This window comes from Myzus persicae, unplaced genomic scaffold (genome assembly GCF_001856785.1).
Source record: "Myzus persicae strain clone G006 unplaced genomic scaffold, MPER_G0061.0, whole genome shotgun sequence".
NCBI classification, from domain to species: domain Eukaryota; kingdom Metazoa; phylum Arthropoda; class Insecta; order Hemiptera; family Aphididae; genus Myzus; species Myzus persicae.
This window is the reverse complement of record NW_019104377.1, coordinates 38,146-59,592: the sequence shown is the minus strand read 5'-3', so window position 1 is coordinate 59,592 and position 21,447 is coordinate 38,146. Positions and strand designations below refer to the sequence as shown.

The following is a 21,447-nucleotide window of genomic DNA, read 5'->3' as shown; positions in this document are numbered from 1 at the left end:
CGTAAAATAATGGACCCCTGGTTGAAAAATGTTCTAAATTCCACTTGAAAAATGTTTTGAGTACAAATAATATTTTTACCATCTAACTACTTTATTCAGAGATTTATTGTTCGTAAAACTTTTTAACGATTTTAATGATTTACAACTTTCAAATATTTTAAATAACGAACAATTGAAAATGATTAATAATAATTTCATAAAAATATTATATAATACTTCGCGGCTTTAAACACAATAGCGTACCTGCTACACTAACGAACACATTATTATGATATTGTATTAAAAAACAGCGTTCGATGATAAAATATAAATAAAAACAATAGTCGTAGTCGTGGGTGAAATGAAAACACCAAACATTACAGAAACAAAATGCACTTCTAGATCAGTGCAATTTGTCAGAGACACAAAAAAAAACAAAACTTCTACTCCTTTGTCTGCAATTAAACACATATTATGTTGTATTTTAGAACATCAATCCAAATTCTGGGAATATAATCAACATATTAAAAGAGGGCGGGAGAACGACGGTAGTTCTGTGGGATTTTAAAACGCTCAGTCCGTCGCGACATTCAAGCCCGCTTCTTCTGCTCCGTCTTCTCCCCGGAGAACGCCGTCGCAGTTTACGAGTCCAATTCCCCAGACTCGCAACGAATTCCCCCGCTCACGCACATAATCACAGACCACGATTCGTTCGTCGTTACACAAAAGGCCTAGAGATGTCACATAAACAGCGCAACTTTACAGCTCACCAAGCGTATCTTCCCCTCCCCCTTGGAACCGACATCACCACTCGCGAACAAATTGAGTGATTCGGTCCGCAATGACATGCCGTCAATGGTGAACGCTGAACACAATATATTATATAAGCATGATGAAATAATACACATTTACAAACCATTCGTGCCGATAATCGCGAAGGTGTGTAAAATTGTAAGACGATTGGTCCGTCAAATGTTGTGATTCGGCGAATTTAGTCTATTTTAAGCTGTATTATACGATTATGTGATAGGCATACCAAACAGTCGTCTCCCGCAATTGATTGGGTGCCCTGTAAATTCGTATTATTTTTTTCTATAAAATTGTATTATATTAGGTACCTATTATTAAAACTTAAAAGTACCTATTAGTTGTATTATTGTTGTAGGACAAGACCAAATTCTAATTATTTATTTTATTTTGTATGGTTGAATTGCATTTATCTCATTCGAACTGCACTTGGGTTTAAAAAAGGTAATGTTTGAACTGCACTCGGGTATAAAAGCCAGGTAGTGGCCATACTGCACTTGGGCTTAAAATATTTATTCCGGGAAAATATGAATTTGAAGCGGTTAACCATTAGGGAACACTCATTTCCCTTCCCACCTACTGGCCTGCCGTGGTTAAAAATAATTGTTTTATACATACCATTGTTCGTTATGTCAATATAATATTATATACATAATATTGAATCGTCAAATATTATTATTGTCATTATTATTACTTTTTTTTTTTAAATGAATAAATGTTAAACCTAATTCATTACACTTTTCAGTTATTATTTTAAACATATTTTTATAAATTATTTCTATAGTTTTATTTCGAAGCAAAGCAAACTGCAAAGATTAATGGTAATTAAATAATTTATACTTTTGACCTTTTCCTGTTTTTACTTTAATCAACTTTCACAGTTTGCATTACAGGTTATTATGATATATATTTAACTCCTTTTTTTGAACTAGTGCAGATCGACCATTACCTGCTTTTTACACGAGTGCAGCTCGACCATCATCTTTTTTTAAATCCAAGTGCAATTCGATCATTACTTTTTAGGTAATAAGTGCAATTCTACTATCTCGATTTTATTATACATACCGGCAATCAAGTGTTTTTACAGTTTGACAAGTCGAGACACGGGAGTGGGGGACACCATACATATCAATGAGTCCGAAGTACAGCATATTTAGATGTACCATAGCCGTCAAATCCCGAGCACCTCAAGCCTGTAGTTTTACTTGCACTATTTTACTATTTTGAACTTGTGTTTTATATTTAAAGCATATACTATCAGTGTGTAACTACAAATCCTAACATCATCATACTAAGGGGTGGTTGTTGCCTGCTGGTTAAACATGCTCTACAACATACTTTTCAAAATATATACTTCATAATATTATATGTAAAAAATTAAAATTAAAAAAAAATTGTGTAATATGTCTAAACGTTAATAGTCATAAACTTTCAGCAAGAATGCATTTTCAAAAGTTGGTTATCATATTTGATACCTACTATTAAATAATTAATTAATAATAAGCAACAGGAACCCAATTGATAAGAAATTAATTATCTGATAATACAATATAATTTATAATATACCAAATTTATAACAATTAACATAGTAGTTCGGAAAACTTGGTTGATAAGTCATTATCGATATTTTCTGTGTAATCAATAATCAATTTAATCCTTGTCATCAGTGCAAAAGTGGCTCAAAATAAGTGGAGGGATGTCTTTCATAATTTATATAGTTCTCATATATAACTTGAAGTAGTAATTCCCAAACTTTTTATCTTAACCACCCAGTTCAAAAAAATCTGACAAGTGACTCCTTAAAAAAAGTATTGTTACAAAAGTATTCAATAAAAAATTTAATTTATTGCTTATAAATAAGTACCTAAATATTTTATTGCGATATGGTAAAATGTATCGATACAAATAAAAAAAGGTATCCTAATGACTAATGAGATGGGTGTGGTTGGTATTTTGCTGGAAGTTGGTTGATGCAAGGTTCGGTTTTCGTAAGAAGCATTCTTAAGTCCCCACGATTGGTTATTTGTAACCGTTGTCTTTTTTTTTTTGCGAGTAGATTGGTTACTGCACTAAACCGACGTTCAGCCAACTAGGATGACGGAAATGCTGTCAAAAATGTTTGTACAATAACCCACAATCCAGGATAAAGTATAGGCATCTGATTTTGTAGCCAGAACGCTTAGTATAGTTCCTTGAACTTTAATTTTAAGTCCTCATTTGTAGTTACTTCTATCGAATCATTTTCTAATTTTGCAGAATCTATCGTTTCTGTATTTGAAAATGGATCTATGACCCATTCGGGACTTCAGGTATATTCACTTTAAGAATATCCTCAAATCATTTGTTAAAATCCGAATGTAGTGCTTCCAGGTGTTGGCAATAAGACGTAATTAAATCTTCATAATTTTAAGCCTTTAACAGACGTACAAAATAAGTGGAGGAATGGAAAATGTGAATTACAAAAAGTGGAGAGACCGTATCCTTCTCCGCCCACTTCGACCACTGAATTCATCTAAAAGCATATACGTTTAAAAGAAAAAAAAACTGTCTTTCATAATACTAATGAAATATTTAAAAAGTAACTACTAGAAGAATCTTACAGTGCTACAAAGTACAAATGTAGATATGCAGAGAAAACAGTTTAAATCGGTAACTATTGTTTTGGACGAAACATAACATAGACATGGTGAGTGATGTAATAATCGGTCTGCTTGATTACAATTTTCCACCAACGTACTCGCGTGTTTGTCACAAGTAGAAACGGAAAACCACTTGTGCGAGCTATACCACTTGGTGCTGTGTGGAAGTTTGAAATTGTTCATACAATATACCTACACTGTGATATTGTCGATTGCATATCAATCTCTCACGAAGGTTATTGCCCGCTGTTGTATATAAGCTAAAAATTTCATATTTATGCGTGTGTGAGGTTAGAGCACTTGGCGTGTGTGTCGAAAATGTATAACATACCTATTGATATTTCCATGTTTTGAAATGTGGAAAATGTGGAAATGATTTAAAAATGTTTTTTTTTAAAAATGCACCCACCGCCGTGTTTAATTTTTATCGACGACACTAAATAGTAATTTAAAATTTTCATTATAAACTAGTTTTAAATTATTTTGTTTAGTATGTCACATTATTATGTATGCATTTTGACTTTGTATTAAAAACGAATAATCTGATGATGATAAATTCAACGATGATATTGATGATGAAAATATATTATTTTCAAAACTAACTATTCCTTTTTACTTTAAAAATGCATCAAGATTTCGCTCATTAAAATAATAAACATAATACTCTTGGAAAATGTATTGAGTACAATTAAAAATATAAAAAAAATACTTTTTTTAGAGGCTCGGTGGGGCTTGGTAGTGGCCTTAGTCACTAACATGTTCTGAGATCAAGTGTTGCGCACCGTCGCATCGCTAGTTCCCAGGTCAGTGACCACCAGACTAAACTTTTTGGTGACGAATCATATACAACAGCGTTTCCCAAACTTTTTCTCTGCCAGACCCCTTAGAGATAATAAAAATGATCGAGGACTCCTTAATAAAAATTAAAATTAAAAACAATAATATAAATAGTAATACTGAATTGATTGCTTTATTTTCTGAACTAAATGCACACATTTTTACGGTAAAAATTGATTTATTAATAATTGAATTGATACATTAAGTAAAGTATACAACAATTTACATACGAGTGTTCCTCAACCAACCGTACACACCTACAAAACCCTAAATACTTTTATTTATACCCATAATAATGATTGCTGATATAATATTGCTAATTATAGGTATATTATGCTTTACAGCCGTGTTTATACTTTTATAGTTATAAAATAATAGTCGACTAGAACGAATGTCTAATATGTAAAGTAACAAACGAATTTTGTTGTACTCAACTATAAGGAAATTCAATTCTCACGGCAAAACCCCTTTTATACTAAACAACAATATATGTTTACCTTATAACCCATTATTTGCATATGAATGTTTTGCTTGAATGTAATAATTTATGTTTCAGTTTTATAATTGTATCATGGTTGAAAAAAATCTATTGCTCAGTCTTAATATTCTGTACTTTATACACTCTATATGAATACTATTATGATGAACTTGCATACTAATTTCTACAATTTAGTGTTCTTGAATAAGTACAATAATTACTTTTGGCTCACGTTGTGTAGCTATCGATTAGATACTAACGTACCATGTGTGTAAACTGTATTTCAAACTGTATTTTTGAAATCGGCCAACGCCGATGACCTGTGACCTGCTTTAAATGTTTTAATTAATTTTTATTCCGTACATAAAATACATGATATTCTTTCACACACAATCTATGAATGATTTTTGGAAAGTTAGCTACATTGATGAAAATAACATATAAAAGCATAAATGCATATTATAATGTAATATATGTGTATAAATGAATATATTTATATATATATATATATTGTATACCGTTTCTGGCTGACGGAATGCTTTGCGGCCACAATAAATGGAAAGAGAACGAGGAAAACCTCAGTATTTTACGAGATCGAATAAAAACGGATTACACTTGGGGCTTGGGTGAAAAGCAGAGATTGTCTGCATGTCCCTCGTGTAGTCGGGGGACCTCGGGGGTAAATTTATTTGGCGTCCCAGCCAAGGTGAGGGGCGATTTGTTATTTTTCGTCGAGTTACTAATACAACTTTCTAACGCGTGCGACCAGAGCTCGGGAACTGTATTATGTATAGAAATATTTTTTTTTGGCTGCAATTCGAGCCGGAAAAAAAGAAAAACGAGAGAAAAGGGAAAATAAGAAGAAAAATCAGACAACCGGATAGGGTTTTATGTTGACAGGGTGAAACATGGCTTTCTACACACCCTTCAGACCCTAAAATTTTGTTTGACTTTTGGTATCCACCCGGTAGTGAATAAATACTATTCGACTGATCATTAATTATACAATAATCATAAATATAAAGTTAACTAATATATATATATACATTTTATAAATTAATAAAATAATCTTTAACACATCTGTAACATTTTGAAATATAGGTACCTTATAGATAAGTAGATAGCAAACAATTACCTAGGTATGTAAATTATTTAGATATTTAAAAATATATGCAATCATTATTTTAAAAAGATAATAAATAATTACTATTGTCGTTGAAGCTTCTGGTATGAAGAAAAAAAATAAAGGCTTGCTATTAATTGTATTTATAATATTACATTTATGGACAATTATCCTGAGCAAATTTGATATTTGAAAATATACAACATTTGAATATTCTTATATAATGTGAATATACGTTTTTATGGGCTGATTAAATTAGTAAAAACAAAATTTTATGTTCAGCACTTATATTCTTAAAATAAGTTAATAGAACAATTATTAATGACATATAGTTTTACATTTATTTTATTTCTAGAAAATAGACGACAGCAGTAAAATTGCAGCTCCATGCTTATCGTGTAGGGTATTCGACTGATCCCAATTTCGATACAAATAATTATTATACTATATAGGTAGATTAATACGAGTTGCAATTCAATTTTTTTAAAGAATATTCGATAGAATTAAAAAATAAATTGCCGTGCAACTAAATAAGTAAGCATAATTATTACGGTCGATTATTCAATTTCTCCTGAGTATAATTGTAAGTTGTTAATATTTTCGTATAATAAATGTGTATGTACTTATAATAATCGCACTATTACTAGTAGCGTATTTTTAAAACCATTCACCGAATCGGTGTAATTTTTTTGTATAGAATATTGTGTATATTTATAACTGGCATTTATATGATTTATAATATACGATACACGTGTCTGCTGAGCACTAGGTGCGCAAGTATTTAGAATAGATATAACAGTTATAATAGTAACTTATAAGTTTCTTAAATATTGTTACTTATATTATATTTCAGGTCCAATTAAAATTAGGTAAAATTAGGTGAATTAGGTAAATATTTGGTATTGTTGTGGGGTATTTTGATGGCATTATAATTTTGTGTGTGCAAAATAATTACCTACAGTGACTACTGTCAACACACACACACACACATATATATATATATATATATTTATCAATAATTTGGCAAATCGTAGATAAAGAAACCGGGGAACCCTATGCGAAAAACAATTGACAATTTCTAGTAGCACTTAAAAGAAGGGTTACGGTTAATTAGATTATTTTATAAAACGTTCTTTGGAAATGGCATTTATCCAAAAATAAATATAAAGTGTTATCGATCGACTAAATGTGCTGGAAATTATTACTCTATAAAAACCCGTTAAGATAAAAACTTTGACAAGAATGCGTATTATTAAAAGGTGTTAATTAATACGATCGGAATCTATAACAATAATAAGTCAATAATAGAGATCTGTATTTAATTTTCGTTCTCAGATATTATATTATGATGTGGTATTATATTTATTCATAAATAATATTTTATTACTTTCGAACAATTATCTTAACTGGTCTAGATTTATTTTAAATTATTGCTACGATTTAGGCACCCGAGTACTGCACTGTTTGAAATATTTCATGAATTTTTTGTACTTTTTGTACTTATTATTTTTTACCCTTGAACGTAGTTATGTATAATACATATATATCACCTTATTAACTTATAGTTACATAATTATTAGTGATTAGTGATTAAGTACCTGTGTAAATAGGCCTGCGTACGAGCTGAATCCCAATAAAACCTTTTAGAACAAATGTAGTCGGTTGTTTTAAGGTACATACAAATTAAGTCCTTCAAAATTTAAAATCTAATTTTAATTCAATCTATACTAAGTACCGTCAAACTTAAAAATAAACATAAAATTCATTTTCAATTGTACAGACTATAATAGGACTTTATAGTAAAAATTCTACATGTATAGCTGAAAGTATTTTTTTTATGTTCATTTTGAAAATTTTGATTGATTTGTGTAATACATTATGCGTAATTTAGTTGCTTGAAATATAATACATTTAACAATTAATTTTCTTATGATAAAATGGTTAAAATTAATGAAATAATTCAGTTTTATTTTCTTTAAACAAATAAATAAATATAGAGAATTATTAAAATGAATTTCTTAAGTCTTTAAAAGTGTATCAGATAAATGTTGTATACAATATATATATTCAAGTCGTACGGTTAATTTTATATTTTACTCAAATTAATCCAAGGACAAATTAGTACATTTTTCGTTTCAAAATGGCCGACTCAATTGATACCTATATTGCCTATATTGTTCGTTTGTACTCGGAACTCAATTAGTACATAATTTTTTCCCATTTAAGTATGGGGATTCTCAATAATTAATATTCACCAGTATAAATAGGGTGAATGAATGTTTATTGTTTGGATACACATCTAATAAGGCTCCTACCTACAATACCTAATAAGTATTAGGATTCAATGTCATCTTTGCACTTTTACATTATATTTAATTGCGTAAACGTTTTACGGACATATTAAATAGAGAGATTGGGAATGTACAATTTTTTTATAAGTACTACAATAACTGTACAGAGTATTAGAGAAATTGAAATTTTGAACAGATAATAACCAAATAAACTTTTTATCAAGAAATCGCTTATATAATTTAGTACGATCTAAATATATATAATACAATACATAAAAATCAATATTTATTCTACGTACACAGCATTTTTATTATTTGCTTCACTGTATTGGTGTTGCGATAACTGATAGGCTGATAGGCTGTTTTATTTTGCTTTAGGATATTATTTTTTTACAATTTTTACCGTAAACTGGCTAGTATTAAATTAAATGTGTATACCTACAATGGAAATTGCTAATGATTCATATCATAATAATTATACACCCACGTACATCTTATCCATGAATCATGTGAAATGTTTGAGCTTTTTTATGAAATCAAAAGTATAACCATTTCCCAATTTATCCATGTTATCTTCAATAAAAATAACATCATTATATTATCACATTGTACACATAATATGTACCCTCCACCCATTCGTAAAACGATAATTTTTTTTTCTAGTTCATTCTTTCTTTCTATTTTCTAAGACTACCTCTCACACTAAAGTAACGCGTGTTCTACTAGTGCGATGACATTTTTATTGAGCGCCGACCGTCGTAAATACGATTCGGTGAATATAACCGGGTTACATCGGGAGAAAAATAGTATATAATACGGACAAGCCCAAGGAGTTATAATAAAAGTCCGAAAAGAGGAGGGTCTTCTTGAAATATAATAGTGCCATGTTGTATGTATTTCTGGAGGGTTAATGTGACTTTCTCATAGGTCATAAATCATTGTTACAAGTCTGGAGAAAAAAACTGTGGATTTGTCGAGCTTAAGATGTTAGTATACATTATTGTTATTTTTTTTTTGTCTGGGAAATTATGGATGTATATTTGATTACCTAGGATAGCTAATATCCTGCAATGAATGTGTAATTATACCACCATTTAAAAAACAATCTGGACAATTTTCGGGGTAAAATGCTCTCCTCAGAATCAGCATAATAGGATATTGACCATTATTGGTTTTGAGTTGAAAATTGACTTAATCGTTGTGGTTTAATCCTATAATATACCGGTGACTGCATTAGTTCATCAATAAAATAAAAATAATTTATAAATAGATTTCTAATAAATTAAATAATTAAAATTAAACAATATACCACTGTGTTCCATAATAATATAATAATAGAAACTTAATTTTATTTTTATAACATTGATTTGTAAGTATAATAATTATGATGTTTTACATTACAATTTATTGTTAAAAAAATGTATTCATGATTTTAATTGACTTTCATCAAAACATTTTTGCTTGTATTATTTTAATTTCTTCGTGTACGTAATGTTGCTTAGAATTTTTATTGTTTAGTCTTATCTTCTAAAATATAAACTTCACAAAAAAACTAGAAAAATCTCATTTATTTAATAATTGTTTAAAAAATGTTTAATGAATAATATTTAAGTAGGCATATCTAAGAGCTAGTATCATTGATTATTTAAATACATTATAATTGGTTATAGTCAATTAAATCTATTTATTATTCATATTTCATAGTATTTGTAACTATAAAGCTGGACAAATAATAGTTATCATTAATTGGATTAGTTAAAAGATTTTAATAATAATTATTATTTATTAAATTTGTATTTATCATTATACATATAATTATGACTGTAATGTCATCGGCAAATCAGAGGTTAGGTAATGTACTAAACCGTTCGACCGTTGCTTATGAATTAAGAAAGTTAATTAATCGTATACTTTAATAAATCTAAAACAAAACTGTAAACGAGTCATTGAAATAAATGTTGACAAACTTCTTCGCAAAGTAGGATAGCCTGATTATCTTTCATGAAACAAATTGATATAAAATGAAAAACTTGAGTCGGTTTAAACAAACTTACATTACATTGTAATGTTTAAACTTTCGCGACAAACTGCTATTCTATATTATTATTATCCGAATAAACAAAAACATAGCCGGCGTCCTGCAGCACGTGCATATGTTTTATATGTTCTCATTTCAGACTACATCAGTATAAATGTGTAGTTCAAAGGAAACAAAATAATTGAAGAAATTTACCTACCAAAACGTCGACTGCACTATCACGCACGAGAGCACTCGATTTATATTAATCCAAAACAAATATAGACTATTATATAGTACCTATCGTGTTATTTTACAAGAAATAACAAAAATAAATTGATTCAATTTTTCATCATTCCTAATTGATGTCAATCACCATTAACATATGGTCCGAAATCAAAATAGACGAGAAATAAAACTGAAACGTCAGGGAAATAATTATATTAATGTTTTTTGTCATACTTTGGCATTCTACTTACAACATGAGAACCGCAAGTATATTATATAGACTAGAGTGAAAATTATTAGTAGGTAATTATTTTTATTATTTTTGTGTAAATTAAGTATGTTTTGAATTCTTGAAGTATTATGTAGAAAAACACATAGTATTTAAATTGGTGAAAAAAAATTATTCAGCGTTTGACTAATCAATAATATAATATGATAATATTACTGTCAATAATTACTACGATACAAAATTAAAATAAATACCTGTATGATAATTTTACTTTTTATTACTATAGTGAAAAAAATATATGTTGGCACTTAGTTTCTAGTTTATACCTTAAACTTACGATTGCTGCTTGAACCTACTAAACATTTATAACGGTCAGGTAGGGATATTAGTATTTTTCAAACTATAATACAATATTTAAAAAATAGAAAACAAAACCATCTATTTTTGAGGTGTGAGCAGGCGCGGACTATGGGGAGGGGGGCAGAGGGGTCGCGTCCCCAGGGCCCACAACGTTATGGGGTCCCCGGATAAATATTAAGAATTCTAAACATCATTGTTACAAAAAATTGATTAATTTAAATTATGGACATCCATCATACCTTTCAAAAACTATTTGCAACGAAGTGATTACTCAAATGAATACAGATCTCACTAATCTTATTATAATACAAATAAAAGAAGCCAAACATTATTCAATCACAATGGAATCCACACGACCACACCTAATTTATCCAAAACTGATCAAATGGCCATAGTTCTGAGATATTGTACACCAACTAGTGTCAACGAACGACTAGTTGAGTTATGTCCATTTGATAATCATAACGGTCAATCATTATATTTTATATTAGAAGATTACTTAAAGAATGTTGGACTTAATATTGAAGATAGTCTTATGGCAAAGCTGCTAATATGAGCGGCAAGTATGAAGGTTTACAAAGTTATGTGAAAAATAAAAATAATTTAGCTGTCTTTATTCCATGTACTGTCCACTCATTAAATTTAGTTGGTGTTCATGGTGTAGATTGCTGCATGGAAGCCATGAGTTTTTTTGGATTTGTTTTCACTATTTTCGGTATGGGCGTTTTCACATGTTCAAGCTTTTTTCATTTTACTAATTTTTTTAAGTGTTAAATATTTTGTTCTTTTAACTATAAATGTCAGAACCAAAAGTTAAAGGAAAGTTTAAAAATAATGTACCGAAAAAATAATAATGTTTTAGTCAAACATGAATTCAACCTACCGTATTAGTTTATTGCTAAAAGTAAAATAAATTACTTTATATCATAAAAGTATAAAACATACCTACTAAATAGGCCGTTTTCGTTCGAATTGTTTTTTGTGTACAATGATATAGGCATCATTGAATTCAAAATTATTAAAAACGTATATTTGTAGGTTTACTCCGAGACGAGGTACACCTGGATATTTACTATACAGCAGAAAGATTAACTATTTTCCTCTTTTTTTTGTTATTAGTTTTTCTTAATGAACTACTATTATAGTTGTCTGTATGAAATTGGTTCTTTAAACAATACAATTATTATTTATTATTAAATGCTCATAAAACACAATTTTTATATTAAAGTTATATGATAAATTGATAATAATTTAGGTATTTTGCTTCATCTTCAAATTTTTAATTTTTAATTAAGTACCAATTAACATAAACATTAAATATATTTTCGTATTACATTGGTTTTGGAATGTTTTTGAAAATAACCTTTTATGGTTATAAAAATTCTTAAAATATTTTCTGTAGCTATGGTATGCTTTTGATAGGAAGTTTGATGCAAATAATACTTATGTTCATATGTTAAAAATTTAAACCACACTAAATTAAATAATGATTTTAAAAAAATGGCTCAACAAAAAATTACACTAGAAATTTGAATTATTCTTTATTCATACTTTTAAGTTGAATATATAACTACAAACCAATTTAAGTGGCTAACCCATCGCATACTGTAGTATGTGGATATTATCCCTATTTTCCGTTCATTCTGCTGATTATCTCTGTTTAAATATTTATTTATAATTATAATAATAATAAGTAATAACCAAAATTAGATTGATTAAAATAATAAATATTTCATATATTTTTGTAATAATATACTAGAAACCTAAGTAATTTCATAATAATAATGTCTATATCTGTAAAAAAAAAATGTATACTTTGATTCAATTTAAATTACCACATAATTATAATTTATATATTTTAAAATCAATATAAATAGATCTAGAAATAGTTTATAATAAATTCATAACAAAACAGTTAAGTTAATTAAGGTGTGAACATATTTTATTTGTATGAATATTTAATCAATACTATGAATTATAACAAACAGGGAAATAATAATAATAATTTCTTCTTTCTGCATTCTGCCTTCTGTAAAAAGTATATAAAGTTGAAAACCCATCTATCACGCATAAGAGTGCATTCTTGAATATTTAAAGAAGTTTTACAGCATAATTATTTTATGATGATAAAAAGGCATCTAATAATAAACAAGAATAAACAAGTGCCACAGAACATTATTAAAAATAAATTATAAAAGCATTATATTCCTTTAGCAAAAAGCTTAAAACTTGAAACTGTCTAGTCCGGATGGTATGCATGTGCGGAAATGATCAAAGTTTTAGACGAGGATAACATGTTGTAGAACCTATGAGAACTACATTTAAAGAATGCCTGCTTAAAATTTATTTTTGTTACACAGCAAAAAAACACGGAAATCGAGTAATCGAAACATTTTTTTTTTTGTTATTTGTTGTTTTCTATAATAATACAATAACAATAAAATATCTATAGGTATATATAATTTGGCCTGTATAATTCCAGAATACCTATATTTTATTACATAAAAATATAAACGGTCATGATTTCGGTGGCATTTATGAAAATACAATTACCTTTAACCATTATACATTTAATATTCACGAATGCATTTTATATATTATATATACAATAATAAGTAATTGTGACATATTTTTATGATAATACCTAGTAGCATTGAAAATGTATAATTAACTTCAAAAATACATATTGATAGGTATTTATACATGAATATTTTTCAAAAGTATCATTTGTATATTATTGGCTATATTTATAGGTATGACAATCAATTAAATTATTGAAATGTATAGGTACTTAATATACTTATACATACACTGCAGAATGCAGATACACAAATTCGGCACACAGCAGAATGTTGCATAATTATTGTTCTCTTATTTTTTCTTGTTTCTTATTTTTTTTTATAACTTATTATTACCTTTGTTTTAAAACAGTTTTGATCATATTTCAAATATTTTTTTTTGTGTTATCATAAGATTCTTAATTGTATATTGCTAATATTGTTTCAAAAGCCGTAAAGCGTTCTAATGAACGAAATTCTAATAAAAAAAAAAAATGTAAAAAAAGGGAACCAACAATGACTTGATTATTGTATACTACTAGGTGTAACAGATAGACCTGACCAAAAAGAAAAAAAATACTCATGTCAGCAAATTTCCTAAAATTATATTTTGAAAAAAGTTATTACGTTCCAAATGAATTTAATCAAACAAACGTTGATATTTAAAAAAAATTAACTCTACTCGGCATAGATAAATGTTTTTACCATCAAAATTGTTCTTATAATCAGATTCACAAATTGGCTATTTTGAACTTATCCGAAATAAATGTAGTAAAATTTAACATTTATTCAATTCAGTATTAAAAAATAAAATAATAATAATTTTTTCATATTAAGCGTGTGGCTCGAGTGACTATAAAGTATATATATAAAAAAAAAAAATTAAAAATATTGATATCATAACAGACGTTAGTCAGTTCTTTCTGTTACGCCCTATAATTTTACGACGTGTTTATTACACATGCACATTCGTTTTACCAGCACTTGACACTTTTTCAGAATAAAACCATGTAAGAAAATGAGGGCTGGCAGGTCGACAGTGCTAACAGCTCCACTTTTGTACAATAGCAGTTGCTGGCATCCACGTATCTACACCAACGGTCTATTATTTCGCATAACCGTATCGGGTATTACGGAGAGTGCATTCGTCTCATTGCTCACGGTGGCCATACTCGTCGCTAATCTTATGGTAATAGTCACGATCAACAGCGACAGATATACCAAGTTCATACACCCGCAGGTAAGACATTTCCCATTCGCCTGCATTTTTCCACACGATTTATATTCGGTGTGCAACATATAATAATAATACAATGTGGGCGCCTTGCGTTGCACGTGCATTGAAATATAAATAATTCGGTTACCTAATACATACTTTGTTTCCGTCAATCTTCAGCCCCGGTACTTGGTGACATCGCTCGCTTGCAATGACTTGGCAATTGGACTGCTAGTCACACCGTTGGCTGCTTTTTCGGCTCTAGTCCATTGTTGGCCATACTCGGAAATCGTATGTCAGATTCAAGTAAGCCAATAATTCGCATGTTTTTCAATCTAACACGATACGTCTAAATAATTTAATTTTACATAATGTTTACGACTATTGGTATATAAAATAAAATACTTACATTTTATTTTAAATCTCACACTGAATATAGCGTACATTTTTTGCTTTTAAGAACGTACCTGTATATTTTTAAATCAATAAATTAGTATTGTTCACACATCACCTATATATTCAACGGAGTTACAATACTAGTGTAGGTATTAAGAAAAAATATTTTATTTTGTATACAATTCTTGTCGGTATCATATTAAATTATTATCGTGCAAATTTTTTAGTTTATTTTAAATTTTATTTTAAATTCGCCGACAATTTCACGGAATTCAAATTATAGAAAATGATTGCAGTGTTATTTTCTCGTTGTATCTTATAGTTTTTTGTTAAAAAACACAGTAGATAGGTAGGTACTTAAATAGTATATTTTTATAACCAACTACTAATCTTTAATATAGAGTACTAGAGTAGAGTTAAATAACTTGAGTGAAATATAGAAGAAAGTTAGTAGAAATATATTTGGCAATGTCTGTCCCATACTTCTAACTTTTTATACATACTCGACTAGTTTATCCTCGACATCTGGTTTGATAACAATGGTCATGTCTAAAAAGTGTATAAGTGCACTAAATATATCAGAATATATAACATCGATTTGTTTCCTTAACCTTGATACTTTTTGAAGTTTTATTTTGCAAAAAAAAGTTGCTTTTTTAGACTATTTTTAGTATGTATTTCGCATGATTTTCAATCCGTTAAATAACAGGACCGGCCAACTAAAAAGGGCGTCAAACTTTCCCGAAAGTAACGGTACAACAATTCCGAACAACACTGGTTATGACTTATGACGAACAATCGCGTAGACTAAATTAAATATTTAAATGTAAATATTAAAATACCTATTATGGGTACATATCAGAATGGTAAATACTTCACGTTGAATTTATAACTCCCGACTTATAAGTACCAACATTATAGAATAAGGTGCTTACACAAATTACCTCTTGGTGATTCACAATGGGAGACCCAAGGTGTCGACATGAGAAACTGTCAATAAAATCGGTATAGGAGATATAAAATCACAATACAATATTTTTAATCCGGGTGCAACACCACAAAAAGTATTATAATAGAGGACGCGAATTATGCTCATCGAGAATTCAATCAATTTTAGATGCGTTACATTATTATATAATAGTTTTAACTCTTAATATAAATAGAAAACTCAACACGTCGAGTGTTTCACTTTTTTTGTTTTCCTCGATTATTGGTTAGCTGTTATACGTATTTAATATGATATAGTATATTCAATGATAATGAAATTTAGCTGATACCGAAAACCACTATATAATAATGTAGTTCCGTCAAATAGGACCCGCGGGTGATATTACTTTAAAACGTAACGATTGAACATGTTATTTTACTTTTAAGATCCATTTCTCTATATCGAACAGAATGATCTTATTCTTATATATAATATATATATATAATATATACTTATGGTTCAAGAGAGTAGTTTGAACTATCTCTTGCCTTCTCCCCCTGGCTCGCCCCCGTCTATGTATATGATATATACTTTGTATAATATAAAGTAAAACTATTTCGTTGCTGTGCAGCTTTCCTAAATCCACACCACCCCTCATTGTGCGGGGCGAATAGACGGTACCTAATGCTATCCAAATGACTATATACCAGAATATACCCGGCATTGAGCCGTTACGCGTAGTCCCAAGGAAATTATTAAGACACTTTTCGGTATTATATTTCCCACGAGATGTACAGACGAAACCGTTCGAACGGTGCATCGCGATCGCGTTATCGAAATCCTCTTATGATCCCATTAGGTACTCGGCGACGATGGGTGGGCGGACAGAGTTTTCCAATGGACGACCGCCGCGGCGGCGTATATTATATTATTACTATTATTATTATTATTATTATTATTATTATACGTCGTATAATACGCGCTGAGCGGGCCGCGGTGCTCAATAAAAGAAGCGAAAAGATCGAAATAATTTCGTTATGACGAACCGACATCGTGGAAGCTGCTGTACTGCAGGGGAGGTGAAAATGACCGGCCGCAACAATCTATATACAAACGCAACAAAGCGATGATGTGTGTACGAAATCGACGAGGCGATGAGCGACGACTTGTTTATAAACGAAACGTCGGCGCTCGTCTATATACGTACCTGTAAAATAATATATATATATGACACACAATAATATAATGTTGGCGAGAAAATGAAAAATATTGAACGCATTCGCGACCGCGGATAGAAAACTACATTCAATCCAAGGATGTGATAAATAAGTGTTGCAATGATAGACAATTTAAAAGGTTTGATTATTTTTTTGAATAACCGCGTTGTCTGCAGTGATAATATAATATAAATATATAATCGTTAACTGCAGTAGTATAAACCGAAAATCGGGACGATGTGTCGGGGCTAGATAGACCTATATGCAAGCGACTCGTAATACTGTAGCAGCCACGAGATTTGAACTCCAGTCGCGGCACTGCAGCAGAATTCAGACAAAATGCTGGGTGCATACGTATTACCGTTTTCGAATTGAACAGATTTCTGGCAAAAAACTTGCAGCTGGCGCAGTACAAGTATAGTTATGAGAACGACGACGGGACCTATACGCGACGCATCGTATTCGGGGCCATATCTCAACACATCGTTCATGTGTATTGTGATTCCTTGTGGTTAAGTCGTGGTCGTCTATCTACAACCGTGGTCATGTTAAAACAATATTAATTTTATTCTACGCCATAGGCGCCGGCACACTCGTCCGTTATCGTTGCACTGTTGAGTTCACAAGAGTCTCGTCGTATTAGTACAAATTCTTTCGGGAACAAAAAAAGTATTTATCGATGCAATACTACACCGAGTTACCGTGTGTGTGTGTGTGTGTGTGTGTGTGTGTGTGTGTGGGGGGGGGGGTGAAGGGGCCTGCCTCCCCCCGAATAGATGAATATATTTGGCCGCCCGGGTCAAACGTCCCCGTTGCTCCCCCCCTAAATACCGGCCCTGATTATATTGTGTAATCGAGGCGGACGCTATTTATAAGTCTATCGGTTTACCGGGCGGACCGTGATCGGAATGGAAAACCGCGCGCGCGTGCCGACTCGGTCGATCCTGGACCAGAGAGCACCTGGACGGAGACGACGACGGAGACGGTGACGACGACGACGACGACGACGTGAGAAATACATGTCCGAAACGTACAACAATGATGGCTAGCTGTTTAACATTCAGCGCGTCGTCCGGACGAAACGAACACCTTATTTAACGAACGCCGTGATACAGTGTACACGCAGGTACAATTGATTCTCCAGAAAGTTTAAAAAAAAGGAACGGTTTTCTCTCTCTCTCTCTCTCTCTCTCTCTCTCTCTCTTATTTTTTTTTTCCACACCGACCTTATCCGCCGCTATTTCGGCGCCTCGCGTGTTCCCGTTTAGCAGTTAATCGGGTAATCACTCTTGTAGGCCGTCCTTTTAAAATTCAGCACCGGTCGGGCAGTAGATTGCTTTTGAGTATTCACAGCTTTGACATGATTCATCGAGACCGCACCGCCGCGTCCAGTCCTGCGAGAGGGGTCGCGGTGTGCGTCTAGGTTATATACTCGTCCGGACTTTCATCATATTTGGGCGTAGACACTCCTATATATATGGACGTATATTATACATGTAATTCATATATAAACACTTTTCTAATGTATCATTTTGACGAGCCGTCCCTTTTGCACGCACCTATATCTGCAGCAGTCTTCAAAAACACAATTTCTAAAACTCATCTCAAAATTATATGATATTATTACGCGGGTAATACTGATATACGATAAATAATAAATTACGCGGTCGTTCTGCCGTGCTCATTTCAAACGATTTAAAGACCATGTGCTATATTTTTTCTACATTAATTGACAAGGTTTGTATAATGTATGATAAAATCATAGTATGAGAGGTACATCGGTTTAACGAAGACTATCATGTAATCCGCCCAAAATTGGGTCGTATCTAAAAGTTGTTACACTACGGTATTGTATAAGTAATAAGTATCGTAAAAGCCAACAGCAGATATTATTAAACTTTTAAACGTACGAACTAAGTTAACCTAAGCATACATATTTCTTAATTGATAATAAACATCAAAATAAACAGCTTCATTATGTAATGACTCTTTTTGATATTAATTAAAAAGCTAAAGATTACATACTTATACTTAAAAGTTAAAATAGGTAATCAAGTACTTGTATATTATATGAATTTTATTTAAAATGTCTCGTTAGTCATTAAACATATGCAAATTTTAAAAAACGTAAAGTAAACATTTTATGACTAAACTATTAATTAGAAGTTATCATGTTTTCAACATTAATTGGTAAACTATTTTTTTGCCTATTTTGACCGGATTTTAAATCCGGCTTAACTAATCTATAAGTATTGAGCATACATGTATACTGTACATTGCAATCTTTAGATCTGTTATATGAAAGTTTAGAAACTTAAGACTAAGTGAATTTATTGTTCCATCGTATTTGTATAAGCATTTTAACTTTTTTAAATCTATAAATTTATCTTTCCCAATTTCTCAATTTTTTTCAATACAGCTTTATTTTATTTTTAATTAAAATTTTATTTTTGATGTACCTACTCATCGATCTTGTATTATTGTAAGTTGTCGTTTAATGAGCATTTTTTAAGTATAGTTCTTCATTATTTTTATTTTAAATTAAATGTACCGCCTATCGAGTGAAAGCCTGTATAGTTTTTAATCAAGTGAGACATAATAATAATACTCAAATTTATTTCAATAAGATAAATGTATACGTATACCTGGATACTTGAAAATTCAAATATCTTGACAGAGTTGTTGACCAAAAATAGTAATCAACGACACTGTGATAGTTCTTACGTATTATTAAATGTAAAATATAAAGAATATTGCGTGATGTTAAAATATTTACACGTTTATGATGAAACGTTATTTTAAAATTGCCAATATAAGCACTTGAAAAAGGTGTAAATGATAAAAGAATACAAAAATAAAGTATACCCTTATAAACTATTAAAACTAAAATGTTAACCCTTCACTGGTAGGCTCAAAAAACATGCGATATAATATGCTGTTCCGGAGAACGTGCGTTCTTGAAAAAATAATCTTTTTTTTACTACTTGTAAAATATTATGTAAATATCTGATTCTTTATTTTAGCATCACATTTTTGTGGTCGATTATGACCTATATTATAGAGAAATTAATCGCGTTACATAACAAATCAAAACAAAAATTATTATTATATTTTGTTTTATTTTTTCAGGCTCTTTTAAGGGCAGCATTGCCGCAACAGAACGCTATGATATTAGTGTTCATGGCAGTCGACAGATACACGTGTATGCTGCACCCAGATAAATATCACAAACATTCGAGTAAAAAAGTAAGTTATGAAATATTAATCATCAAATAGATGGAAAATATTGTAAGCTTAAATACACAATGATGTTTATCGTGTTTTATCAGGGCAATTTTAACGAAGTAGGTATTATACAGTTTTAAAATGTAACTGCAGCTAAGATATATTTTAAAGTACATTATCAAAATTATATATTACTGGTTGAATGTTGAATAATTGTTCAAACACTAAACGTTTACAAGAGATAGATAACAATTTTATCTCTACAATAATAGAGCCTCTTACATTGAAACATTACATCGAGAGAGTACTACGATTGTTCCATAATTATTATTGTGAGTACCTATTGAGTATAATACCAAATAGATAATCTTATTTTAAGAATACATAAATAAAAATTATTATTAAATCATACAAAAAATGATGACCATAGTAGGTAATTAATATATTTTATACATAAAGATGGGAGCTCGTTAATTTTACCTGTAATTTCTCAGTGAACAATTTTTTTGTTACCGTTCATAACATTGAGTCACCTCTAGTTAAATTAAATTATTTTCGTGAGCATAATATCATTATTTAGATATTATTTGGTTCGCTAGTGGGTACGTTGTCTTATTATTTAGGTATAAACTAAGATATTATTGGAACAATATTCATGTGAATATTCTCGACTCTAAAGCTTGCAATTTTCATAAATACTATACATTAGGTATACTGTCTAGTATTTACATTATATGTATGAACAAACTTTAACCTTTTATCAAAATTTACCATCATCTTTTACGGTAAAATTAACATCACTATTTGATTACAGCGTAATACAGCTTCATAGCAACACATTTATATAATATTATTATTTGTTATACTATATTAAACATAATATAAACTATAAAGAAACATCGTCTTACAAAATTTTGTT

General features: G+C 30.0%; 1 protein-coding gene across 1 annotated transcript in view; it reads left to right on the top strand.

Annotated features, from left to right (window-relative positions):
• The window catches only part of LOC111041658 (trace amine-associated receptor 1), a 57,936-nt gene that overhangs the window by 25,014 nt on the left and 11,475 nt on the right, over window positions 1-21,447 (top strand). The window contains exons 2-4 of the mRNA XM_022326003.1: window positions 14,546-14,786; window positions 14,943-15,068; window positions 20,433-20,549. Coding sequence (XP_022181695.1) covers window positions 14,565-14,786; window positions 14,943-15,068; window positions 20,433-20,549 — 465 coding nt within the window. The 5' untranslated portion in view covers window positions 14,546-14,564. The remainder of the gene's footprint in view (window positions 1-14,545; window positions 14,787-14,942; window positions 15,069-20,432; window positions 20,550-21,447) is intronic.